This window comes from Scyliorhinus torazame, chromosome 28 (genome assembly GCF_047496885.1).
Source record: "Scyliorhinus torazame isolate Kashiwa2021f chromosome 28, sScyTor2.1, whole genome shotgun sequence".
NCBI lineage: Eukaryota > Metazoa > Chordata > Chondrichthyes > Carcharhiniformes > Scyliorhinidae > Scyliorhinus > Scyliorhinus torazame.
In genome coordinates, this window is record NC_092734.1 from 9,626,755 (window position 1) to 9,652,457 (window position 25,703).

The 25,703-nt window shown below is 46.1% G+C and overlaps 1 protein-coding gene across 7 annotated transcripts in view; it reads left to right on the top strand.

Moving 5' to 3' along the window:
• The first annotated feature begins 3,459 nt into the window (after positions 1-3,459).
• The window catches only part of cdh23 (cadherin-related 23), an 815,609-nt gene continuing 793,365 nt past the window's right edge, over positions 3,460-25,703 (top strand). For all 7 annotated transcript variants that reach the window (XM_072491426.1, XM_072491427.1, XM_072491428.1 and 4 more), the window contains exons 1-2: positions 3,460-3,631; positions 21,429-21,515. In XM_072491426.1, the coding sequence (XP_072347527.1) occupies positions 21,452-21,515 (64 nt within the window). In that variant the 5' untranslated portion in view covers positions 3,460-3,631; positions 21,429-21,451. The remainder of the gene's footprint in view (positions 3,632-21,428; positions 21,516-25,703) is intronic.

The following is a 25,703-nucleotide window of genomic DNA, read 5'->3' on the forward strand; positions in this document are numbered from 1 at the left end:
CAAAGTCCCTTTTAAGCACACAAGATGACTGCGATCAAAAACAAGTTAGTCTCTGCGGATTTCGCCTCAGAATCCCCCCCAGATGGTGATCACAGGAGAGTTTCCAAACTCCACTCCACAAAACATGCTTTAAAATCTTCTCTCATAAAAATGCTTTCCCTTAACGGTTTGCATTCCGAAATCCAGTTCAGTACAATGACAAATGACTCTTTTAACCCCAGCTTCCACTCCACTTTTAACAGCAAATCCAGTTCAGGATTGTACATCAACCACTTTAGGATTTTCTTTGTCTTGACTGCTAACTGCTTACGAATGCTTTAACTTCCGATTCCCAAACTATTAAAATGGCATCAGACGATTAATTTACCACTGAAGTCTGCTGTCCCACTTTAAGTCTAGGTAATTTAATTCAGAACATTTTGTTTATTCTTTCTTTAATTCTTCTGGACAGTACCTCGGTCCTTGTTCAGATATCCCAATTCTCTGGTTACCTGGATTGTATCTTATTCCTGAGGAAGCTTGCAACTTTGCAACTCCCTTGTCCTGTCCAGCTTCTCCTGGCAGAGTTGAGAGCTATTGACCTGCCTCCAACAGCCCGGGCTTCCAGCTAAAACTAAGATCAAAGGAAAGTATGTCCCACTGGAAAGTGGCCTCCTGTTGCTAATCAATGACTTACTTGTTCCATTTATTCTTCACACCACAGCCCTCTCTAAGCACAATAGACACACAATTGGAACTGAACCAACCCCAACACATACAAACACCTTTGTCCAGCATGAATCTAACCATAGGTTTTTACCTGTCCAGGCACAGAAACATTAAATTAAACACACGTAAAACTGTCTCTTATTTCTAATGGATACCAATACATATATAAATCTCTTAAATCTACCTTTGTTTTCCTAAAATTGTTTATTGATTAAACCATTTCGATATTGTTGTTTTCACAATTGCCTGTCCCCTCTGTCACAGACCCTCACCTGGTAAGGAGAAGTTAGACAAACCGGCCTTAGTCCTACTAGAGTTTAGAAGAGTGAGGGATTATTTAATGGAAAGTTTAGCACAGGGCTAAATAGCAGGCTTTTAAAGCAGACCAATGCAGGCCAGCAGCGCGGGTTCAATTCCCGTACCAGCCTCCCTGAACAGGCGCCGGAATGTGGTGACTAGGGGCTTTTCACAGTAACTTCATTTGAAGCCTACTTGTGACAATAAGCGATTTTCATTTAATTTAAGTAATAAGATCCTGAATGGGCGTGACGCGGTGAATGTGGAAAGGGTTTTCCTCTTGTGGGTTGTGGGTGGGTCCAGATCGAGGGGGCACTTTTTGAAAGTGGGGTGGGGGTGGGGGGGGGGAGCGGAGGGAAGGCGGGGGGGGGGGGGAAGATGGAAGGAAGGTGGGGAAACCACAAAAGAAGAGAAGAGGTAACTACCCTTTTTTCCCCTCTGAAAATGAAAGCAAAACATAGCTGAAACCAAAGGGGTGGGGAGGAAGGGAAGGGGGGCGGAGGTGGGAGGGGCCATAGACTGATTCAGAGGGTGGCGAATGTATATAGGGTCAATTAAATGAAAGACAAAATAAACCTCTCTGTACAATAAAGTAAATTAATGCGGGTAAGAAAAATGTGATGTATATATACAATTTCTGTAAATATGAGAAATGCCAATAAAAAGATATTTTTTTAAAGAAAGCAGTGAACCATAGAATTTCTGCAGTGCAGAAGTGGACCATTCGGCCCATCGGGTCTGCACTGACCCCCTGAAAGAGCAAGATCATTGAATATTTTTCTCGGTGTAGCTGGATAGATCCTTGTTAGGCAAGGGTGTCAAAGGTTATTGGAGTAGGTGGAAATGAGGGCATTGACACACAAACAGGTTAGTTAGGATTATATGAAATGGTGGGGCAGGCTTGAGGGCCGAATGGCCTACTTTTGCTCCTATTTCGTAATTAACTACCTGCCCCCCCCTCTGTTACAGAACAGTCTCAACAGCTCTCTCTGCCCCCTCTGTTCCAGAACAGTTTCGCAACTCTCTCTGCCCCCTCTGTTCCAGAACACGTTTCACAACTCTCTCTGCCCCCTCTGTTCCAGAACAGTTCTGCAACTCTCTCTGCCCCCTCTGTTCCAGAACAGTTTCGCAACTCTCTCTGCCCCCTCTGTTCCAGAGCAAGTTTCACAACTCTCTCTGCCCCCTCTGTTCCAGACACGTTTCACAACTCTCTCTGTCCCCTCTGTCCAAGAACAGTTTCACAACTCTCTGCTCCCTCTGTTCCAGAACATTCTCAACTCTCTGCCCTTCTATTCCAGAAGAGTCTCACAAATCTCTTTGCCCTCTCTGTCCCCTCTGTTTCAGAACAGTTTTACAACTCTCTCCGCCTCCTTTGTTCCAGAACAGTTTCATAACTCTCTCTGCCCCCTCTGTTCCAGAACAGTTTCATAATTCTCTCTGCCCCTCTGTTCCAGAACAATTTCACAACTCTCTCTCTCTCTCTACCCCCTCTGTTCCAGAACAGTTTCGCAACTCTCTCTCTGCCCCCTCTGTTTCCAGAAGTTTCACAACTCTCTCTGCCCCTCTGTTCCAGAAGTTTCATAGCTCTCTCTGCCCCCTCTGTTCCAGAACATTCTGAACTCTCTGCACCTCTGTTCCAGAACAGTCTCACCACTCTCCGCACCTCTTCTGTTCCAGAACAGTTTCACAACTCTCTCTCTCTGCCCCTCTGTTCCAGAACAGGTTTCACAACTCTCTCTGCTCCCTCTGTTTCGAGAACAGTTTCACAACTCCCCCTGCCCCCTCTGTTCCAGAACATATTTACCTTTTTACGTTTCCCCATTTAGGTATCACTGTTATTGGAAATGTGCACCATGGATCAGGTTGTGTTTGGGGGGGGGGGGGGGGAGGCTGTACAGAATCCACATTCAGCACTAATTGCAATATGATTTATCCCTAATTTGTGTTTGTCCTGGTTGAGCGATTGCGAGTTTAATCAGGTCTTGTTGGGCTGGTGGGTAACGTTGCACAGGGAGCTTTTTGGGATTGACAGGATGGCTGGAAGTGAACCATTTATGCGGAGGAATGATTGCGAGTATGAAGCTCTGGGAACATTTCACTTCTGCAAAAAAACCATCAGCCCACTTTGTTTTTTTGGGGAGGGGGGGATGCAAAGCAGGAATGATGGTTATAACACAGGGAATCTGCATTTTGCAAGGGTTTTATTCCACCCCCCAAAAAAACATTGCAAATTTACATCACTGCATCTGCTAATCCCAGGTTTTGGAAGGGGGGGGGGGGGGGTGATGGAGAGTGAGTGTAACCCCGCCTATTGTTCTGGGGCATCGCCCACAATGATTGATTGACGTGCCCAGCCTCCAATGGGAGCAGAGGAAGCCCCCCCCCCCCCGACTGACAGGTGGAGCTTTAGCTGTCAGGTAGCCGGGGATGCTGCAGACTGTGGTCCCGCTCATCTCCTCTCGGAGCAACGGCGGCCAAATGCCGGGGAAGATGCAGCGAGCAGTCCCTCAGTGAGTGGGAGGACAGGACAGGACCCCCTCTCCCTCCGGTCCCCCAGCAGCGGCTCCGTCCAGCACAGCCCGGGGAGAGTGAGTGTCCTCAGCCAGTGCGAGGGAGCGGCTACCAGGTAAGGGAATGTATCCATTGCCAATGTATCCCCTTCATGTCTCCCTCTTACTCAGGTAGTTTTGTTGCAATCTGAGCGGCCTTTTGTTACTTTGTGTCAATTTGTTCCGATGTCTCCTTCTTAAAAATGATTACACCCTTTAAAAAATTATGCCACTTTAAAATTACTTCCTTTTTAGAAGTTGCACCGTGTGACAATTATACCCCCTTTAAAAAAAAATACACCTCCCATAATGCGCGCTTTACAAAAACTATATTCCCTCATTACAAATTGTACCTTTTTTTAGAAGTTGCCCCTTAAATGTGCCCCCTTTTAAAAAGAAACTCTGCCCCCATTTTAGAAATTACACGTTTTTAGTAAGTCCCCTTTTTTTCAAAAACAAAATATTGCATCTCCAGTCTGTCCTGCAAATGGGGAGGTTTTGTAAATGTTGCTGCATCGCTCGTAAATGCTTAACCAAAGTCATAATATGCGGATCCCTCTGAAAACTAAATCTTAAAACTAATGACTTCTTTTTAAACATCATTTCTTCTCTCGTGTTATTCTCTCTCTCTCTCCTGCACGTGAATTATTCTGAAGCTGAAATCATTCATCCTGTGGCTGCGTTCCTCACTATTCCGATGATGGATATATCCCCCCCCCCCCCGTCATCCCAGCACCTGTATCAGCAAACCAGTTCAAATTGGCGGGGGGTGATTATTTTAGGAAGTAACTCCCAGCTGGGGATTTCATTGGGGGGTTGTTTTTTTTGCCTGGGGATTTCATTGGGCGGTTGTTTTTTTTGCCTGGGGATTTCATTGGGGGGTTGTTTTTTTCTGCCTGCTCCAGGGGGGACCTTTGCCCGGTTTATTTAGAGATTGAGCATTCTAACGAGAGGGAATGTGTCCCGAAAGGAGGGCAGTGTTTCCCCGTGTTAGTCCGAGGAAAGAGTCCAAACGCTGCCTTCAAAGCCAAGAGACATGTCCACAGAACGTGCACAGCCCCCCAGCTCACAAGCTTGCCAACCCTCCAGCATGCCTCCAGTCACATCCCCATCCCCACTCTCCTGCCCTGGCTCAAAGATACAGGAACATTAAATTTGCATATGCCAGTAAGAAAGCTAGCGTGTAGAATTTCCCTCTGAATGAATTATAGATCTTCGTGAGGCGGCTGACTAATAGATGTGTTGGATTTGGAAGAATTGCATGCTTTCCAGCCAAGGTATTTAGTGGAGTTATTGTCTGTTGACTGGTCTTAGCATTAACACCCTCTTGATATTTCTTAACTTGTCAAACTAATGCGGCCTGCACGGGCTCCCTTCATTGTTAGTCGGTGTGTGTGGAGGTGTTCTGCCAACTCATTGTTGTGGTAATCGAGCTTAATAGAGATTCGCAGGACTGGAGACTCAAAAACATCAAAGGCAAGCTTCAGTAAAGGGTCTTAGCTGTTGGCTGGCGTTCAGAGGATTAGACAGCACACGATATTCTCGTGGCTTAAAATGAGGGGATGGGATGGTGGAAATGTCTTGGATTTTAACAACTGCTTATTGACACTAATTGAGGTATTCATTTGCTGATGAGCCTCTCAGGCTGTGGTATGTTAAACAACATTGATTTGGGGTCTGTCCACTGGCACATTCTGTATGTGAGGCTCATGCCGGTTGGTGCCAGCTGTGGTCAGTGGTGATACTGGGGGAGAGTGGTTTGCACTGCTGCTTTACAACAACCGGGACCTGGGTTCAATTCTGGCCTTGGGTGACTGTGTGGAGTTTGTATGTTCCCTGCGTGGGTTTCCTCCCGCAGACCAAAGATGTGCAGGTTAGGTGGGGTTGCGGGGGAAGGGTAGAACATAGAACATTACAGTGCAGTACAGGCCCTTCAGCCCTCAATGTTGCGCCGACCTGTGAAACCACTCGAAAGCCCATTTACACTATTCCCTTATCGTCCATATGTCTATCCAATGACCATTTAAATGCCCTTAATATTGGCGAGTCCACTACTGTTGCAGGCAGGGCATTCCACACCCTTACTACTCTCTGAGTAAAGAACCTACCTCTGACATCTGTCCTATATCTATCTCCCCTCAATTTAAAGCTATGTCCCCTCATGCTAGACATCACCATCCGAGGAAAAAGGCTCTCACTGTCCACCCTATCCAATCCTCTGATCATCTTGTATGCCTCAATTAAGTCACCTCTTAACCTTCTCTCTGACGAAAACAACCTCAAGTCCCTCAGCCTTTCCTCATAAGATCTTCCCTCCATACCAGGCAACATCCTGGTAAATCTCCTCTGCACCCTTTCCAATGCTTCCACATCCTTCCTATAATGCGGCGACCAGAATTGCACGCAATACTCCAAATGCGGCCGCACCAGTTTTGTACAGCTGCAACATGACCTCATGGCTCCGAAACTCAATCCCTCTACCAATAAAAGCTAACACACCATACGCCTTCTTAACAACCCCCTCAACCTGAGTGGCAACTTTCAGGGATCTATGTACATGGACACCGAGATCTCTCTGCTCATCCACACTGCCAAGAATCTTACCATTAGCCCAGTTCTCTGTCTTCCTGTTATTCCTTCCAAAATGAATCACCTCACACTTTTCTGCATTAAACTCCATTTGCCACCTCAGCCCAGCTCTGCAGTTTATCTACGTCTCTCTGTAACTTGTAACATCCTTCCGCACTGTCCACAACTCCACCGACTTTAGTGTCACCGATCCTTCTGCACCCTTCTCCAGGTCATTTATAAAAATCACAAACAGCAGTGGCCCCAAAACAGATCCTTGTGGTACACCACTAGTAACTGGACTCCAGTCTGAACATTTCCCATCAACCACCACCCTTTGTCTTCTTCCAGCTAGCCAATTTCTGATCCAAACTGCTAAATCACCCTGAATCCCATGCTTTTGTATTTTCTGCAATAGCCTACCGTGGGGAACCTTATCAAATGCTTTACTGAAATCCATATACACATCATCAACTGCTTTACCCTCTTCCACTGTTTGGTCACCTTCTCAAAGAACTCAATAAGGTTTGTGAGGCACGACCGACCCTTCACAAAACCGTGTTGACTATCTCTAATCAAATTATTCCTTTCCAGATGATTATACATCCTATCTCTTATAAACCTTTCCAAGACTTTGCCCACAACAGAAGTAAGGCTCACTGGTCTATAGTTACCGGGGTTGTCTCTACTCCGCTTCTTGAAAGGGGACAACATTTGCTATCCCCCAGTCTTCTGGCACTATTCCTGTAGACAATGATGACATAAAGATCAAAGCCAAAGGCTCAGCAATCTCCTCCCTAGCTTCCCAGAGAATCCTAGGATAAATCCCATCTGGCCCAGGGGACTTATCTATCGTCACACTTTCCAGAATTGCTAACACCTCCTCCTTATGTACCTCAAGCCCTCACTCAAGTAGGGTGCTCTTTCAGAGGATCGGTGCAGATTTGATGGGCAGAATGGCCTCCTGCACTGCAAGAACTCTGTGGGATTTGCCCCCCATGTTACAGGGTTGTTTATGGTTCCAGTCCCACTCCATTCTGTATTGAGGGAGTGCCACATTGTTGGGGCGCTGACTCTCAGATTACGTTAATCCAAGGCCCCAGCTGCCCTTCAGACCCCGTGGTCACTTTTTTTTTTCTTTTAAAAAATAAATTTAGAGTACCCAATTCATTTTTTCCAATTAAGGGGCAATTTAGTGTGGCCAATCCACCTACCCTGCACATCTTTTTGGTTTGTGGGGGCGAAACCCATGCAAACACGGGGAGAATGTGCATACTCCACACAGACAGTGACCGGAGCTGGGATCGGACCTGGGACCTGGGCACCGTGAGGCAGCAGTGCCAACCACTGCGCCACCATGCTGCCCTCATGGTCACTATTTTGAGGAAGAACAGGGGGGTTCTCCCTGGTGTCCTCATCGATACTTATGCCTCACTAAACATATGATCCTGGCCATTATTTGTAAAAACGTACTGTCCACAAACTGGCTGCTGTCTTTCGTAAAGCACAATGGTGATTGCATTTGGCTGTGAATCTTGTGTTTACTCTGGTTAGGAGCAATAGAGAAATGCACAATCTTTCTTAATTCATAGAATCGGTGCGTGCGTTTGGTAAGATTGGTTCATTCTTCTTCTAGTCCCAGCAATGATGTTTTTAAAATGTGCAGAAAGCTCGAGTGCGACTGACCGTATGTTACAAACATTTTAACTGGCTCCAGTTTGTTAAGTTAGTACAAGGTCACGCTGTCCCTCCTGTCTCTTAAGTACAGTTTAAGTTGTATACTCTTGTGAAGTAATGTGAGGCGACACTGTATAGGAGCATCTTCCCATGGTCCCCAGAGTGCAGTCAACACCAGCCTACAATTATTTAATAGCTTGTGCAATGCTGCATTGAGGTTTTGCTGTCTTTTTTTTTACAAAGGGTGGCAAGGTGGTTAGCATCGCTGCCTCACAGCGGCAGGGACCTGGGTTCAATTCTGCCCGTGGGTGACCGTCTGTGCGGAGTCTGCACGCTCTCCCCGTGTCTGCGTGGGTTTCCTCCGGGTGCTCTGGTTTCCTCCCACGGTCCAAAGATTGCAGATTAGGTAGATTGGCTATGTTAAAAATGTTGCCACTTGGTCCAAGGATGTGCAGGTTAGGTGGGGTCACTGGGATAGGGAGAGGTGTGGGCCTAGATGGGGTACTCTTTCAGAGGGTTGGCACAGGCCCGATGGGCCAAATAGCCTTCTGCACTGTAGGGATTCTATGATCCTGCTGGCTGGGGTAGTGTAATTGCACCCATAATTTTAATTGGGGTTTTGGAGCAAGTCCAATTGAACATACTTTGCAGCAACCATGCACATATTTGCGCATACGGAGTTTAATTAAGCATTTGCCATGATCTCTAAGATTAGGAATGAACACTAAACATAACTTTCAACTGCGCTAATTGGAGATTTGCACTCCAATTTAACTCCTCGCTGGCACAGTCCAGAGATTAATTGAGATTTGCTCAGTTAATATGTTTAGTGCCAAGGCGCTAACATTCCTTGCATGATACTGTGCTGAACGAGGCCATTCAACCCATCACGTCTGCACTTGCTTTCTGCAAGCACCATCCATTAATGAATGCCATTCATAGATTTAAGTGATATCCAGGGACAGTTTCAAACCACTGCGCAACTAATCCGATTCTGAATGTAATTGATTGATAGATTGAATGGCAAAAAGCAACTGGTATCACCTCGTTTTCTGTAACTATCTGTACTTAAAACTGAATGCAAGCTCCGTTCTGTTCCAAGGCCTGTGCTTGCATGAAAACTGGATTTGCCGCACAATGAACTTCTATCACGCTTGCTAGTTGAAATAAAATGACTTGAGAAGTAAAATAACATCCCCTGCTCTGATCAGATGCAATAATGCGTCCAATAAATTCTTAATGAGAATGCTTGCCCTCTCAGGTGGTTGTGAAGGATCTCATTGCCAGGGCGATCACCAGGTGTTAGGTATCCCTCAACAAACATCAGTAACGCAGTTTCTCTGGTCATTTATTGTGTTGATGTTTGTGGGAGTTTGCTGTTTATACATCAGCTGCCATGTCTACCTCGATTACAGCAGTAACTGTGCTGCAATTCTGTGCCAACTAAAGTGTTTCTGTTGATATCCCGATGTGATGAAAAGTGCTTGTATACATGTAAGTTATTTTTCCCTACCTTCTGAATCTCTGTTTGGAAGCATTGTTTAATTCCCTTCCCCACTGCAGTTACCAATTATTGTAAATAATTTTCTTTGAAACTTAGTTATCCCTGTCACTTCTCCAGTTTGGTTTAAATAGTCATGCGGTATGCCAGCCTGATAAAGCAGTAATGCCATTTTTTGTCCGTTACGGGCTGTCGTACTGACTGTGAAGGAGAAAAACATGACTTGCTCAGAAATTGGCTGTTTATCTTTCCTCCTGTTGAATCGATGTGAGGTATCGCATCTATTGATGTTTGACCATGCACAGACTGAGCAATGTACAGGGGCGAGTTTGCTATTGAGCCAACCTCAGCCTAAAAGAAAAGGAACACCCTTTTGAACGACCGGGCTAAATCACTTGGTGTGCTCCAAGAACACTGACGGGGAAAATTAAACCCCTTGATTGTCACCTGTAAATCTCCCAGGTGGTCTGTACTCTCTTGCATTTTAAGTTGTCTAAATGTAACAGGTTGTGCATGGTGTACACAGACTGCGACACGGAGTGAGGTTTACTGAGTCGTTGCAGATGACCCTGGAGATATGGAGTGATGATGCTGGGTGGTCACTGTCCTTTAAGGGCTTTGGGTTGGCTCTGGAGTGAGTGGAGAAAAAACTGCTTTGAATATGAGACAAACCATTCTTTTCTCAGCATTTGCAAATGAGGACAATTGAAGACCCAGCAGTTGGTATACTCTGCCACTCTTGAACATGCTGCTAGGAGACCAACGTAGGCAGTTTAGGTTCCCTCCTGATTTAACCCCCCTCTCTGACCGACACACCTGTCCTCGGTCAATTGCTGGCCCCCAATGGACTGAGTGGAAACTGGATAACTTTCCATCGCCAGTCCTAAAATGCAGCCTCTGTACACATGATAATCAGGAATCAGCATTAATTACATTTTTAGATTTATTTATTGAGATTTTAACACAACATGATGGTACAACACCGCAAGAAAAGGTAAAGGCTCCACATACATGAATGCAGCGGGGAACAAGCAAAAAGCCATACAACTGGTTCAATACAGTAACTTGATACCTCAAAGCACCACCAGAGAGCAGGGAGAATCAGGATAAAACCATGCCAATGTGGTAAAATGCTGCATTCCTTCCCATGTGGCGAACATCACCAGAGTTCAGGATAACATTTTCACCCCACGATTGGGCATGCATCAATGTACATCTCCCTCAAACCTGCTAGCATCGAAGGCTCCCAATGACACACTGCCACCCCCTCTCCTTGGATACCAGACCCGTCTGTACAGGATTAATCGCAGATTCTTTAAACCCACCCCTTTCTAGGAGAACCCCAGTTCTAAAGGGATGTTAATATACCACACAACGCAACATAGCCCCAATCTCAGGCCCAGTATATAACCAACATCATTCTATCCAATTACACAGAGGACCAGCAGCTATATATTTGAATTATTTTTTAAATTGGTACCCAATTCATTTTTTCCAATTAAGGGGCACTTTAGTGTGGCCAAATCACCTATTTGGGTTGTGGGACCGAAACCCAGGCAGACACGGGGAGAATGTGCAAAGTCCACACGGACAGTGACCCAGAGCCGGGATCGAACCTGAGACCTCGGCGCCGTGAGGCAGCAGTGCTAACCCACCGCCACCGTGCTGCCCTCTACATTTGAATTATGACCACTGCCGTCAATGCCTCCTAATAAAAGGGACAGAGAACTATCAGGAGTGGATCACAGGATAACAAAGGGTTAGGACTCAAGCGTATTCCCCCAGCACCCGCTTACCATCATTAATGAGAAAGAACAAAAATGCTTCACCAAATGGGGAGCGTCCCGACTACAGGTGTTGGGGGGGGGGGGGGGGGGTGGGGGATGGAGGGGCAACGGGGTATCAGCCAAAGTACAGGACTCTGCTCAATCCCAGGTCTCCGTGCACAGAAGAGTTCACCCAGGTTGCCCCGAATAAGTGCCTTTGAGAAGGTACAGCCCAAGCTACTGGGCAGCAGGGTGCAAACCACAGCACCAGAGCTGGCCCAGCCCAGCACCCTCTGACACACACACAATGCAGCACCCCCGGGACCACTGGCGCACCCTAAAACCTGTACCCGAGCCAGTCCTGCATCTCCTCGACCACACCCAGGGCAGTGCACCTCCCCCACTGAATAGGAAACTGTTCACCCAGGTGGAGAAAAGAAGGGGGGGGGGGAAAAAACCCTGAAGGGAAAAATGCCCAGGGAAATCAACAAATTAACAAAGCCTGCCTCAGCGAGTGCCACTACCCATTTCGTAAGAACACCAACCTCGAAGAAATGTCCGAAGAAGCCACATCCTCCCCCAGGTGTATAATCTGCCCAGGCCATGAGCTGAGATAGGCACAGGTTCATAAGTTGAATTGATGGATATGTGACAAGCCGTGCAACAGGATCTCAACGAACCAAAGGTGGTCTTTAACCAAGGAAAGCGTTCCCTCAAATGCACGGATTTGCTCCTGCCCCTCTGCCATTCTCCCAAGGATACCTCCTGGTTCTTCCAGATGTGCACCAAAGACAGGCACCATGGTGTCGCGATCATCACCCAGAGCTGTCTCTCCGAGATGGTCATCATCTCAATGCCAGTGCAGGCTGGGCCTCGACCCAATCATCTCCAACTGCCCTCATCACACGAGGATTCTTTATGATTTAATTCCGCTCCTCATTGCAAAACTCCCAATCAAGATCGAAAGAGAAAATGCTGGAAAATCTCAGCTGGTCTGGCAGCATCTTTTGGGAGAAAAAAAGAGCTAACGTTTCGAATCCAATGACTTTGTCAAAGCCAATCAAGATAGCAGGGACATATTACCAAGCACATGTCCCCCCCCAAAAAAGACAATTATGAAATTATGCACAAGGAAAAATAAAGGATTGAAAGACGAGCAGAGTGAGAGCTCGCGGAATCACAGCCGCTTCTGCCCTCGCATCGCTTGACCCCTCCATTCTCTAGATCTTGATGGAGTGGTGTATTTTATAATCATTGGAACTTTAATATTCAGATTTCACCAAATCACCCCTTGTCTCAGTCGGTCTAATTAAATTATTTAAAAAAAATTTTAAAGTGCCCAATTCTATTTTTTCCGATTTAAGGGGCAATTTAGCATGGCCAATCCACTTACTCTAGACACTTGAGAGAATGTGCAAACTCCACACAGACAGTGACCCAGGGCCGGGGCAAAAGGCTGGCCGAGTCGATGTTTCGGTATGTCCGCGTTTTGCTTCTCTTGTCACCGGGGTTTGTGCCGAATGTGTGGACCTACAGCGAGGTGATTGGTTGAATTGAATGTCGACGAAAAAACGGAAGTGCTGGATACACTCAGTTGGTCCGGCAGCAACTGTGTAGAGAGAAGCCAAGCTAACGTAGCGAGTCCAACAGGACTCGTTGCATTCATCATGTATGTGTTTTTGGGATTAAATTTCACTGTTCTGAGATGGGTGCCTGTGCTGAAGGATTGAGCGGGGCACACTTGCCAACCTGATATCCGGATCAGTCATTTTCGGGTTAGTTATTAATATGACCTGAGTTTCCCGGAAGGCAATTTGTGGTGGGCGTTCGATTCTCTTCATCAGGAGTTGGGTTCCTGCGACTTGGGGAGCATGTTCATTCGGGTAAAGGGAACCAGTTCTTGTGATGTTAGAACATAGAACATACAGTGCAGAAGGAGGCCATTCAGTCCATCGAGTCTGCACCGGCCCACTTAAGCCCTCACTTCAACCCTATCCCCCTAACCCAATAACCCCTCCTAACCTTTTTCTTTTGAACACCAAGGGCAATTTAGCCTGGCCAATCCACCTAACCTGCACATCTTTGGACTGTGGGAGGAGCCTCCGCACAGACAGTGACCCAAGCCGGGAATTGAACCTGGGACCCTGGCGCCCACGCAGACACGGGGAGAACGTGCACACTCCGCATCGACAAGTGACCCAGCAGAGAATCGAACCTGGGACCCTGGCGCTGTGAAGCCACAGTGCTAACCACTATGCTACCGCGCTGCCCACTGAGGGCCCTGGGAGTGTGTTAGTGGTGACGGAGGGATATGAGGAGGATGAGTGTTTACTGTGGGGGGGGGGGAGGAGGAGGAGACTGGGAGCATGTCACTTCTTTTGGACTTGAGTGATAAAAGGGACCCATGCAACACTGAAATGACTCTGACTATTCTTATTCTGTTAACCTGCACTGCAGAAGGCAACATTTGCTGAATTGTAAATTGGCAGGGAGCTACTGGTTGAGAAACAGGATATGAGCTTGGAGAAGCTGACAGACGTGCCATGAGATCGGGACAGTACAATCCCAGTGACACTTAATTCGAAGGCTAAACAATGCTCGCGCAACTTCTGTCTCGGTCTTGTCAGAATGCTTGTTTCACGGAGTACTGTTAGGGACATCACAAGCTGTACTGTACCAGACTGCTGTCTCTGCACAATGTAATGACTCACTTTTTAAGTTCAAACAAATGTCGGCGGAATTGTCATCCGGGGGAACGGCTTGAGGAAGGATAAAAGAGGAAAAATGTTTTATTTTGAAGAATGTTATTTTTGTCTTGTGTGCCTTTTGCGCCAGTTGAAGCAGGTGAACAGATGGATGCACAGCAAAGGATAAGCTCTTTATGCTGCGGCTGGTGAGATTGTGGAACTCATGACGACATGAAGTCTTTGAGGTGAATATCAATGTTGCATTTTAAGGGGGAGCTCGATACAAACAGGAGGAAGAGCAGAATGGATGGTTTGCTGATACGATGAGATGATTGGAAGGAGGCTTTTGTGGAGTGCAAACACCAATGTGAACTAGTTTAGCCGCGTGGCCTCTGTGCTGTACGATCTGCATAACCCTAATTACCCTGGACATCTTCCGTCCTGCTCCGAACAGTTTGACAGGATGTCGTGGAATCTATGGTTGCCAGGCTTGTGTTTTTTTTGAGGCAGACCCTTGCTGAAAACAGAAACTGAAGAAAGAGACAAAAAGGGAACACAAGGAAATTGTCATCTCTTCCCCCCCCCCCCCCCCCCCCCCCCCCTCAACGCCACCTCCCAGTTTGTAAAGAAACACACTGCAACTGAGATTTAGAAACAAAAACCTCTGGGTAGACTGAAGCTGGCAGAGGTGACACAGCCATCTAAGCTCAGTAGTGGGAGCAGTTGAATCCAGTGGTGCAGTACAGGCAGGCTGAGAAAGACAAGGCTGCGAATGGATTGCTGTGGCTCTTTTGGTTACTTGAAGATCAGATTGGTGTACCTATACCACCCAGACGAGTGAGGGGAGGAGCCTCTGCAGGTGTGTCATTTTTGGTGAAGACTTGCCCAGGGAACCCAGGATGGTTGTTCGCTCCTTTCATCTGCGGATCATACGACACGATGTCCAAGAAGAAGAGAGGCTGGTTTAGCACAGTGGGCTAAGACAGCTGGCTTGTAATGCAGAACAAGCCCAATAGTGCAGGTTCAATTCCCGTACCAGCCTCCCTGGACAGGCGCCGGTATAAAGAACAAAGAACAAAGAAATGTACAGCACAGGAACAGGCACTTCGGCCCTCCAAACCCGTGCCGACCTTGCTGCCCGACTAAACTACAATCTTCTACACTTCCTGGGTCCGTATCCCTCTATTCCCATCCTATTCATGTATTTGTCAAGATGCCCCTTAAATGTCACTATCGTCCCTGCTTCCACCACCTCCTCCGGTAGCGAGTTCCAGGCACCCACTACCCTCTGTGTAAAAAAACTTGCCTCGTACATCTACTCTAAACCTTGCCCCTCTCACCTTAAACCTATGCCCCCTAGTAATTGACCCCTCTACCCTGGGGAAAAGCCTCTGACTATCCACTCTGTCTATGCCCCTGATAATTTTGTATACCTCCTATCAGGTCTCCCCTCAACCTCCTTCGTTCCAGTGAGAACAAACCGTGTTTATTCAACCGCTCCTCATAGCTAATGCCCTCCATACCAGGCAACATTCTGGTAAATCTCTTCTGCACCCTCTCTAAAGCCTCCACATCCTTCTGGTAGTGTGGCGACCAGAATTGAACACTATACTCCAAGTGTGGCCTAACTAAGGTTCTATACAGCTGCAACATGACTTGCCAATTCTTATACTCAATGCCCCGGCCAATGAAGGCAAGCATGCCGTATGCCTTCTTGACTACCTTCTCCACCTGTGTTGCCCCTTTCAGTGACATGTGGACCTGTACTCCTAGATCTCTCTGACTTTCAATACTCTTGAGGGTTCTACCATTCACTGTATATTCCCTACCTGCATTAGACCTTCCAAAATGCATTACCTCACATTTGTCCGGATTAAACTCCATCTGCCATCTCTCCGCCCAAGTCTCCAGACAATCTAAATCCTGCTGTATCCTCCGACAGTCCTCATCGCTATCCGCAATTCCACCAACCTTTGTGTCGTCTGCAAACTTACTAATCAGACCAGTTACATTTTCCTCCAAATCATTTATATATACTACAAACAGCAAAGGTCCCAGCACTGATCCCTGTGGAACACCACTGGTCACAGCCCTCCAATTAGAAAAGCATCCCTCCATTGCTACTCTCTGCTTTCTATGGCCTAGCCAGTTCTGTATCCACCTTGCCAGCTCACCCTTGATCCCGTGTGACTTCACCTTTTGTACTAGTCTACCATGAGGGACCTTGTCAAAGGCCTTACTGAAGTCCATACAGACAACATCCACTGCCCTACCTGCATCAATCATCTTAGTGACCTCCTCGAAAAACTCTATCAAGTTAGTGAGACACGACCTCCCCTTCACAAAACCGTGCTGCCTCTCACTAATACGTCCATTTGCTTCCAAATGGGAGTAGATCCTGTCTCGAAGAATTCTCTCCAGTAATTTCCCTACCACTGAAGTAAGGTTCACCGGCCTGTAGTTCCCGGGATTATCCTTGCTACCCTTCTTAAACAGAGGAACAACATTGGCTATTCTCCAGTCCTCCGGGACATCCCCTGAAGACAGCGAGGATCCAAAGATTTCTGTCAAGGCCTCAGCAATTTCCTCTCCAGCCTCCTTCAGTATTCTGGGGTAGATCCCATCAGGCCCTGGGGACTTATCTACCTTAATATCTTTTAAGACACCCAACACCTCGTCTTTTTGGATCACAATGTGACCCAGGCTATCTACACCCCCTTCTCCAGACTCAACATCTACCAATTCCTTCCCTTTGGTGAATACTGATGCAAAGTATTCATTTAGTACCTCGCCCATTTCCTCTGGCTCCACACATAGATTCCCTTGCCTATCCTTCAGTGGGCCAACCCTTTCCCTGGCTACCCTCTTGCTTTTTATGTACGTGTAAAAAGCCTTGGGATTTTCCTTAACCCTATTTGCCAATGACTTTTCATGACCCCTTCTAGCCCTCCTGACTCCTTGCTTAAGTTCCTTCCTACTTTCCTTATATTCCACGCAGGCTTCGTCTGTTCCCAGCCTTTTAGCCCTGACAAATGCCTCCTTTTTCTTTTTGACGAGGCCTACAATATCACTCGTCATCCAAGGTTCCCGAAAATTGCCGTATTTATCCTTCTTCCTCACAGGAACATGCCGGTCCTGTATTCCTTTCAACTGCCACTTGAAAGCCTCCCACATGTCAGATGTTGATTTGCCCTCGAACATCCGCCCCCAATCTATGTTCTTCAGTTCCCGCCTAATATTGTTATAATTAGCCTTCCCCCAATTTAGCACATTCATCCTCGGACCACTCTTATCCTTGTCCACCAGTACTTTAAAACTTACTGAATTGTGGTCACTGTTACCGAAATGCTCCCCTGCTGAAACATCTACCACCTGGCCGGGTATGTGGCGACTAGGGGCTTTTCACAGTCACTTCATTGAAGCCTACTTGTGACAATAAGTTATTATTATTGGCAGCACGGTAGCATTGTGGGTAGCATAATTGCTTCACAGCTCCAGGGTCCCAGGTTCGATTCCGGCTTGGGTCACTGTCTGTGCGGAGTCTGCACATCCTCCCCGTGTGTGCGTGGGTTTCCTCCGGGTGCTCCGGTTTCCTCCCACAGTCCAAAGATGTGCAGGTTAGGTGGATTGGCGATAATAAATTGCCCTTAGTGTCCAAAATTGCCCTTAGTGTTGGGTGGGGTTACTGGGTTATGGGGATAGGATGGAGGTGTTGACATTGGACAGGGTGCTCTTTCCAAGAGCCGGTGCAGACTCGATGGGCCGAATGGCCTCCTTCTGCACTGTAAATTCTATGATTCTATGAGGGGCTGGTTTTTCAGAGAGAGGTCGTTTTCCAATGCTTTGCATCTGAGTTCTTGGTCAGCCAGCAGCTGTGAATGCTGAACCAATTCACAGGATATGTCTTTATAAATTACACACAAAATGGCAGATATAATAATGTATATTTGATTGGAATTTGCCTGTTAATTCATGTTTAACTTCTGTTGATTCTGAATGTTGTAATATAGGATACTAGCGAATAATATTTAATGTTTGTTTTTGTTTGACTGTTATAAAAATTGTTTGATTTTTAAACTATGGCTTTACTCTTTTTATAAATAACTGGGATTTTTAATTTCAGTTTTAAATTTAAAAAAGTTACTGGTATCGACCAAGAACAGAATGTTGTTGCTTGCTTATATTTTGTTGGCTGGAAGATGATGATGGATTGAGCTAGATTTGATCTACGTTGTAAATGGCTGGTCCTTGTTTTGTTGTTGACCTGGATTTTACATAGAGAATAAGGCTGAGCACTCATTATTAAGGGGTGAATCAGACCAAGGTCTCGGCTATCCTGCACTGTTAAATGTGGAAATCTGCCCGTTGCGATCTGATTTGCCTCGTCTCCACAGGTTGCATCTTAATGGTACCACATGCAAGGTGGTTAAGTTCTGGCTGAACAGAAAGTTGTAGCTCAGTTCCTTGTGTAACAGTGTGATAAGGTGTAATTGCTGGCTGACAAATCTCTGGCATTGGAAATGTAATTTTACAAGTGTGGAGTCTCATTTCTTCCTTCCGATATTAATTATTATTGGAGAGCACACGCAAGAGCTCTCCCCTTTATTTCCCTGTCTCTAGATGATCTAATTTATACCGCCTGTCCCAGTAAGGAGTGTTGCTTGCTCTCAACTGACGTGCCACTTCTAGAAAACATTGCATTGGATTAACGACTGTGATAGACGTTCAACGGGAAATCCCGCAGCAATTCTCTGGATATCATTGCGAACAGAAAATGCCGTTCTTTTGCCACTGACTTCAAAATCCAGGCTGTAGTATTTGTCAAAAGCGACATTTCTGCTTCACATTTTAACATTGAAACAAATTACTGTAATTTAAAAAAACATTTGATTTAGTTCAATGTGCACAGTTCATTGAGCATTAGAGGCTATTAAATACAGATTAAAAGAAATAATAAGCACTTGCTTCAATAAACCTGTGGTTTGTTGCCAAAAATGTTCTTTTGCTCCCCACTTGGGTGGGATTGTTTCATGAAGCAACTTCCGGAATGAGGAGAAAGGCCTACGAATGTAAGCAAAATTTATCCTGCTGGGTCGTAAAGGAGCAGTGTGCATCGAGAGTTCCAGATAGTGGCCGATAACATATTAAAAAATGCATTTTCTCGTAACTTCAAATTGAATCATATTTTTGAGACATAGAACTTGGAACATTACAGCGCAGTACAGGCCCTTCGGCCCTCTGTTGCGCCGACCTGTGAAACCAATCTAAAGCCCATCTACACTATTCCCTTATCGTCCATATGTCTATCCAATGACCATTTGAATGCCCTTAGTGTTGGCGAGTCCACTACTGTTGCAGGCAGGACATTCCACGTCCTTACTACTCTCTGAGTAAAGAACCTACCTCTGACATCTGTCCTATATCTATTTCCCCTCAATTTAAAGCTATGTCCCCTAGTGCTAGACATCACCATCTGAGGAAAAAGGCTCTCACTGTCCACCCTATCCAATCCTCTGATCATCTTGTATGCCTCAATTAAGTCACCTCTTAACCCTCTCTCTAACAAAAACATGTAGGGCTGGATTCTCCGATCCTGCGGCTATGTCCCCTGTTTTTGAGGGGGCGGTGCATTGCAGAAACGCCCCCGATTCCGGCGTAAACGGGGATTCTCTGGCCATTCGCCGAATGCAATTTCTGCGTCGGCAAGCGGAGAATCCCGCCCATAATCTTTGCCACCAGGCTGTAGGCTCGCATATTGCTGCAAGGTTCAACTGTCTAGTCTCAGCTGGTATCTCATTGGAGTACGAAGGGAGTGCTGTCTTGTCCAAGGTGCCATCTATAGGATGGGATGACAAACGAGAGCCCACCTCTCCCTCTGGCACTTTTAGAGGAAAAGGAACATTTACCCCTCAGAATAACGCCAAGGCAGATTTGTCGAGCAATTCACTTTGTTGCTGGTTGTGGGACTTGCTGCATTTTGATTTCAAAACGTATGTTCTATAAAATCACCAACACTTAAAATCATTTATTTATAGTTGTGTAGCAAAGTAACACCACAAACAACGCATGTAACACGAAACAATATAGCAAAAACAACCAACCATGTCATCCAAAGGAAAAAGAAAAAACATTACCCCGCCCCCACGCAACAATTGGTGGCGACTAACTCCTTCAAGAAGGAAGTGAATGGCTTCCATCTCGGGTAGAATCCTTCAAACCACACCCAACGATGGACTTGACCTTCTCCAGACACAAATTCCATTAGAATAGAATCCCGAGAGTGCAGAAGGAGGCCATTCGGCCCATCGAGTCTGCACCGGCCTTTGGAAAAAGCACCTTACTTCAGCAATTAATTAGATTACCCAACCAGACCAAAGCGCTGGGTGGAGTAGGAGATCTCCACCCCAGCAGGACTCCAGTCCGGGCGATCAACACGGCAAAGGCGAGGACATCTGCCTTCACCCCCGTCTGCAGCTTTGGGTCTGACACCCTGAAAATGGGCACCTAATGTCAAGGCTCCAGATTGATGCTGAGAGTCACTGATGCAAACGTTTTCCTGCTTAGTTCATGGCCAGGACGTATGAATGTGGTTAGCCGGGAACACACTCACACGTGTCATCTAGCCCCGGAAAGAAACTCGCCCTCGCCTTTAGTCAGGTGAGCCCTAATTATCACCTTAAGCTGGATCAGCCTGTGCCATGGGCAGGAAGACACAGGTTTACCTGTGAAGGACCTCACTCCACGCTTCCTCATCCAAAATAGGCTCTAAACAATAACCCATGAAAGAAACGTCCCAGACCAAACCTCCCAACCCTATCAAATGCTTCCTCAGCATCCATTGGTACAACCACCTCCGGCTCCGGCGCTGAATTGGGGAAAGAACAACATTTAACAACCGCCATATATTCGCCGAAAATTGCCAAACCTTAACGAAGTCTGTCTGGACTTCTGCCCGTGTTTGCAAAAAAAAAAAGGCCTCGAGTGCTGCAGTTGGCTTACCGACATGCGATCAAACTCCTTCCTGCGCTCCACCTCCAGGATAGGATCCACAAATCTCTTGCCATCACCGACACTTTTGTGACATAATGGTATCATGAATGTGTTCATTTTAACATTTTTATCAATATTTAATCTGCAAATGTGTTCCTTTTATTCTTTGGGATGCCCGTGGGTGTCACTGACAGGCCGCCATGTGTTGCCCCACCCTAATTGCCCTTTCGTGGCTTGCTAGACCATTTCAGAGCGTAGTGAAGAGTTAACCACATTGCTGTGGGTCTAGAGTCATGTGTAGGCCAGACCAGGTAAGGAAGGCAGATTAACTTCCCTAAAGGGCATCAGTGAACCTGATGGTTTGTTTTTACAATAATTGGTGATAGTTGATAATGGTCACTATTACCGAGATGAGCTTTATATTCCAGATTCTATTAATTGAATTTAAATTCCACTAGCTGCCGTGGTGGGATTTGAACCCATGTCCCCAGAGCAGTAGTCTGGATCTCTGGATTCCTAGTTGAGTGATGTTACTACGATGCCATCATCCTCCCTTGACAGCCTCGAGTGGCAGCTCTTGTAGTTTTTATTTTTAAAAACGCGAATGTGTTTAGTTTTTTGCTTGGCTATCCTTTTTATAATTCGGTGACCAAATATTCATTGTTTTCTTTCCCTTCTCCTCCAGGACACCAGCACGTGCACGCTGACATGAAGGTCAATACACACAGTCGTGCCTTTGAGCTGTTACTTTTTCTGCAGTCTCTATCTCTGGGTAAGTAGCATTAGAAAGTACAATGGCGTTTGCAAAATGCTTTTTAAGATGCATGTGGCTGAAGATGTAACCATAAGTCAGTTCTTCAACATTTTTGCAATTTCTTTTCCACTCAGTTACTTTCTTTGTGTTGGGGAAGTCGATGAGCAATAACAGACAAATGGAAAGCAGTGGTTCTGTGCTACATAGTCATCAGAGTCTTTAGTCATCAGGGTCTTTAGTCATACTCCAGATACTTTTAGGCTGGCATGCCAGTGTTATTTTTCTGTGTTTTATGGTATGTGGACGTCGCTGGTTCGGCCAGCATTTATTGCCCGTCCCTAGTTGCCCTTCAGAAGGTGGTGATGAATTGCCTTCTTGAGCCGCTGCAGTCCCTGAGGTGTAGGTGCATCCACTGTGCTGTTAGGGAGGGAGTTCCAGGATATTGCCACAGTGAAGGAACAGCTGATATATTTCCAGGTCAGGGTGGTGAGTGACTTGGAGGGGGACCTCCAGGTGGTGGGGTTCCCAGGTATCTGCTGCTCTTGTCCTTCTAGATGGTAGCTGTCGTGGGTTTGGAAGGTGTTGCCTAAGGAACCTTGGTGAGTTACTGCAGTGCATCTTGTAGATGGTACACACGGCTGCCACTGTTGGTCGGTGGTGGAGGGGTTGAATGTTTCCGGAAGGGGTAGCAATCAAGTGGGCTGCTTTGTCCGGGATGGTGTTGAGCTTCTTGAGTGTTGTTGGAGTTTCAGTCATCCAGGCAAGTGGAGAGTATTCCAGCACCCCCGTGGCTTGTGCCTTGGAGATGGTGGACAGGCTGTGGGGGTGAGGGGGGGGGGGGGGGGGTCAGAAGATGAGTTACTGGCTGTAGGATTCCTAATCTTTGACATGCCCTGGTAACCACTGTATTAATATGGCGAGTGCAATTCAGTTTCTGATCAATGGTTGTTGATTGTGTAGTGCAGAGCAAGTGCTGCACTGTCAGAGATGCTGTCTCTCTGATTAAAATTTGAACCAAGACCCCTCCTGTCTTTATAATATCCCAGTGCATTTTAGTCAAATGCAGCTTGAGCAGGAGAATTCTCTTGATTTTCTTTACGAATGCTTATCATTCACTCAGCATCACTACAACCGATTGTCACATTGCGGGTGTTATCTTGCTGACCATTGTCCTGCACTACAACTTCCGAGATCTGAATCATTGACCTTGGAACACTCAGAAAAGTACAGATTATTTTTCATTGTGTGTTACATTACCTTTTTTGACTCTGAAGTCATGTAACCGTCTACTGAGGTGTGGCGGTCTTCAATTCAGTTTCTCTCGTAGAAGCATTGTAAGGGTTCAGCAGGGTTGCACAGTATGTTGTAGTGCAGTAGTTGTACGGTAGGACTGCGAGATTTGATGTAAGAATTGTGTTCGTCTAGAGGTGTATGTATTTGTGGGGGTTGGTTCAGTTCCAACTGTGTGTCTATTGTGCTTAAGAGAGGGCTACTGCGTGAAGCATAAATAGAAATCATTGCTTAGCGACAGGAGGTCGCTTTCCAGACGGAAGGGCTTTCCTTTTGTTAATCTTTTACCTGGAAGCTAGATCAGATGCTGGCTGGTTACTGGAGAGTGAACAGCTTTCCATTCTACCAGGAGAAGCTGGCCAGGACAAGGAAGTTGCAAAGATGCCAGCTTCTTGAGGAACAAGATGCAATCCAGATAACCAGGGAATTGGGACAGAAAGATCATTTAAGCCGCCTAAAATTAAGAGAACAGAGACTAGGATATTGCTCAGAAGAATTCAAAGGAGAGTAAGCAAAGTGTTCTGAGTCAAAGCGCCAATTGCAGTAGCTAGATTTAAAGTGGGACAGCAGACATCAGACATAGATGAAACGTTTGATGCCGTTTTTTGAGAATAAAGAGTTAAAGCAACTGTGAGCAGTTTGCACAACAGTCAAGACACAGAAATCCTATAGTGGTTGGCGTAAAATCCAGGACTGGGGTTGCTATTAATAGTGGAGTGGAAGCTTTGTTTAAAAGAATCATTTGGGAAACCTGGTCTGGATTTCAGAATGCAAACTGCTAAAGGAAAGAGAATTATGGAGAAGAGTTTAAAGCCTGTTTTTGGGAGTGGAGTTTGGAAACTCTCACGTGACAAGATTCTGAGGAGACATTCACTTGGGGTTCAGAGTGGAGAGTGTATTTGCCCACAGTCATCTTGTGTGCTTACAAGGGACTTTGTGAGACCATTGTAGATTAATATACACTTTGTAATCCGTGTTAATCCTAAAAACTGTTTGTAATTTTTAAGATAAAGGGGGAGTAAAGACGTAACTTCCAATTCTTTCATGTGTGTTACCTCGTTAAAACTACTTATCGGTCCAGTGACTCTGCTTATCCATGTTTTACAAAAGAAAATTCAAGTTGCGTTGTTTTGAGCCAGGTTTCATTCTGGGATCTTCTGGTCCAGTTATAACACCAAGTGGGATCGTAAAAGATTGTCTTTGAGGACCAGCTCTATTTGGGTTCTGATTGGTCAAAGTTTTGGCAGGTGATCAGTTGATCTCTGGTACTGCAGTTTAGCTGAAAGATCTCTCACTCGGGGGAAGGTATAGTGGTAATATCACTAGACTAGTAATCCAGAGGCCCAGGTTAATGCTGGGGGCAACATGGGTTCAAATCCCACTGCAGCAGCTGGTAGAATTTAATTCAATTAATATATCTAGAATGGAAAGCTAATCTCAGTAATGGTGACTGTGAAACTACCATTAATTGCTATTTAAAAAAAAAAAAAAACCATCTGGTTCACTAATGTCCTTTTAGGGAAGGAAATCTGCCATCCTTACCCGGTCTGGCCTACATGGGACTCCAGACCCACAGCAATGTGGTTTGACTCTTAACTGTCCTCTGAAATGGCCGAGCGACACATTGGGTTCAGGGGAAATTGTGAATAGGACCATAAGACACGAGAGTAGAAGTAGGTCATTCGGCCCATCCAGTCTGCTCCGCCATTCATTAAGATCATGACAAATCTGATATAATCCTTGTGTTCCACGTTCCCGTTTTATCCCCATAACCCTTGTTGGTTAAACATCAATATTCCAGATCACAAAAGCTTGCTGCGGTTATTTTATTAAAGTTCTGTCCGTGTCATCCTGGCTATTTTGCCAATTCCCCTCTGTGTCCTCTTCCCCCTCACCCTTCTGCACTTGCAAAGTTTCCCCTTACTTGCTCAGTCAGCAAACTTCATGGCGTTTGCACACCTCTCTCAAATCTCCTCTTAATCATCTTTGCTCTAAGGCAAACATCTAATCCAGGAGAAGAGTAGTGCTGGTGAATCAACATCCTGGGGGTTACCATTGATCAGAAACTGAACTGAACTAGCCACATTAATACTGTGGCTACCAGGGCAGGTCAAAGGCTAGGAATCCTACGGCGAGTAACTTGCCTGCTGGTTCCCCAAAGCCTGTCCACCATCTATAAGGCACAAGTCAGGAGTGTAATGGAATACTCTCCACTTGCCTGGATGAGCTCCAACAGCACTCAAGAAGCTCGACACCATCCAGGACAAAGTAGCCTGCTTGATTGCTACCTCTTCCACAAACATTCAATCCTTCCACCACCAACACACCGTGGCAGCCCTGTGTACTATCTACAAGATGCAAGGTTTCTTAGACAGCACCTTCCAAACCCACGACCACTACCATCTAGAAGGACAAGAGCAGCAGATACCTGGGAACCCCACCACCTGGAGGTTTCCCTCGAAGTCACTCATCATCCTGACTTGGAAACATATCGCCGTTCCTTCTGGGGCAACATTTTGGAACTCCCCTAATTAATAGCACTGTGGGTGTGAAGGGCAACTAGGGATGGGCAATAAATGCTGGCCTAACCAACGATGCCCACGTCCCGTAAATTAATTATTTTTTAAATTGAGCATTGGTATTTGAATGGTCCTATTATCCACAAAATGCTACTGGAGACAAAACTCCAAGGATACAGTTTGCTAATGTGTCTTCTGGCACAATTCCTATCTCGAGAGGAGGAGGGACTGAGAATTTGTTGTCCTCCGTTTTCTACGATTTTGTCCAGGGAGGGACGAGAATTGATTGGATCTCCGTACTTGGAGCCTCGGAGGGGAAAGTTCAGGAAAATGAAAGAACATCCCTGGTCAATGGTGCTCTTTCTCTACTCCCTACATTCCAACTTCACAAAATCGT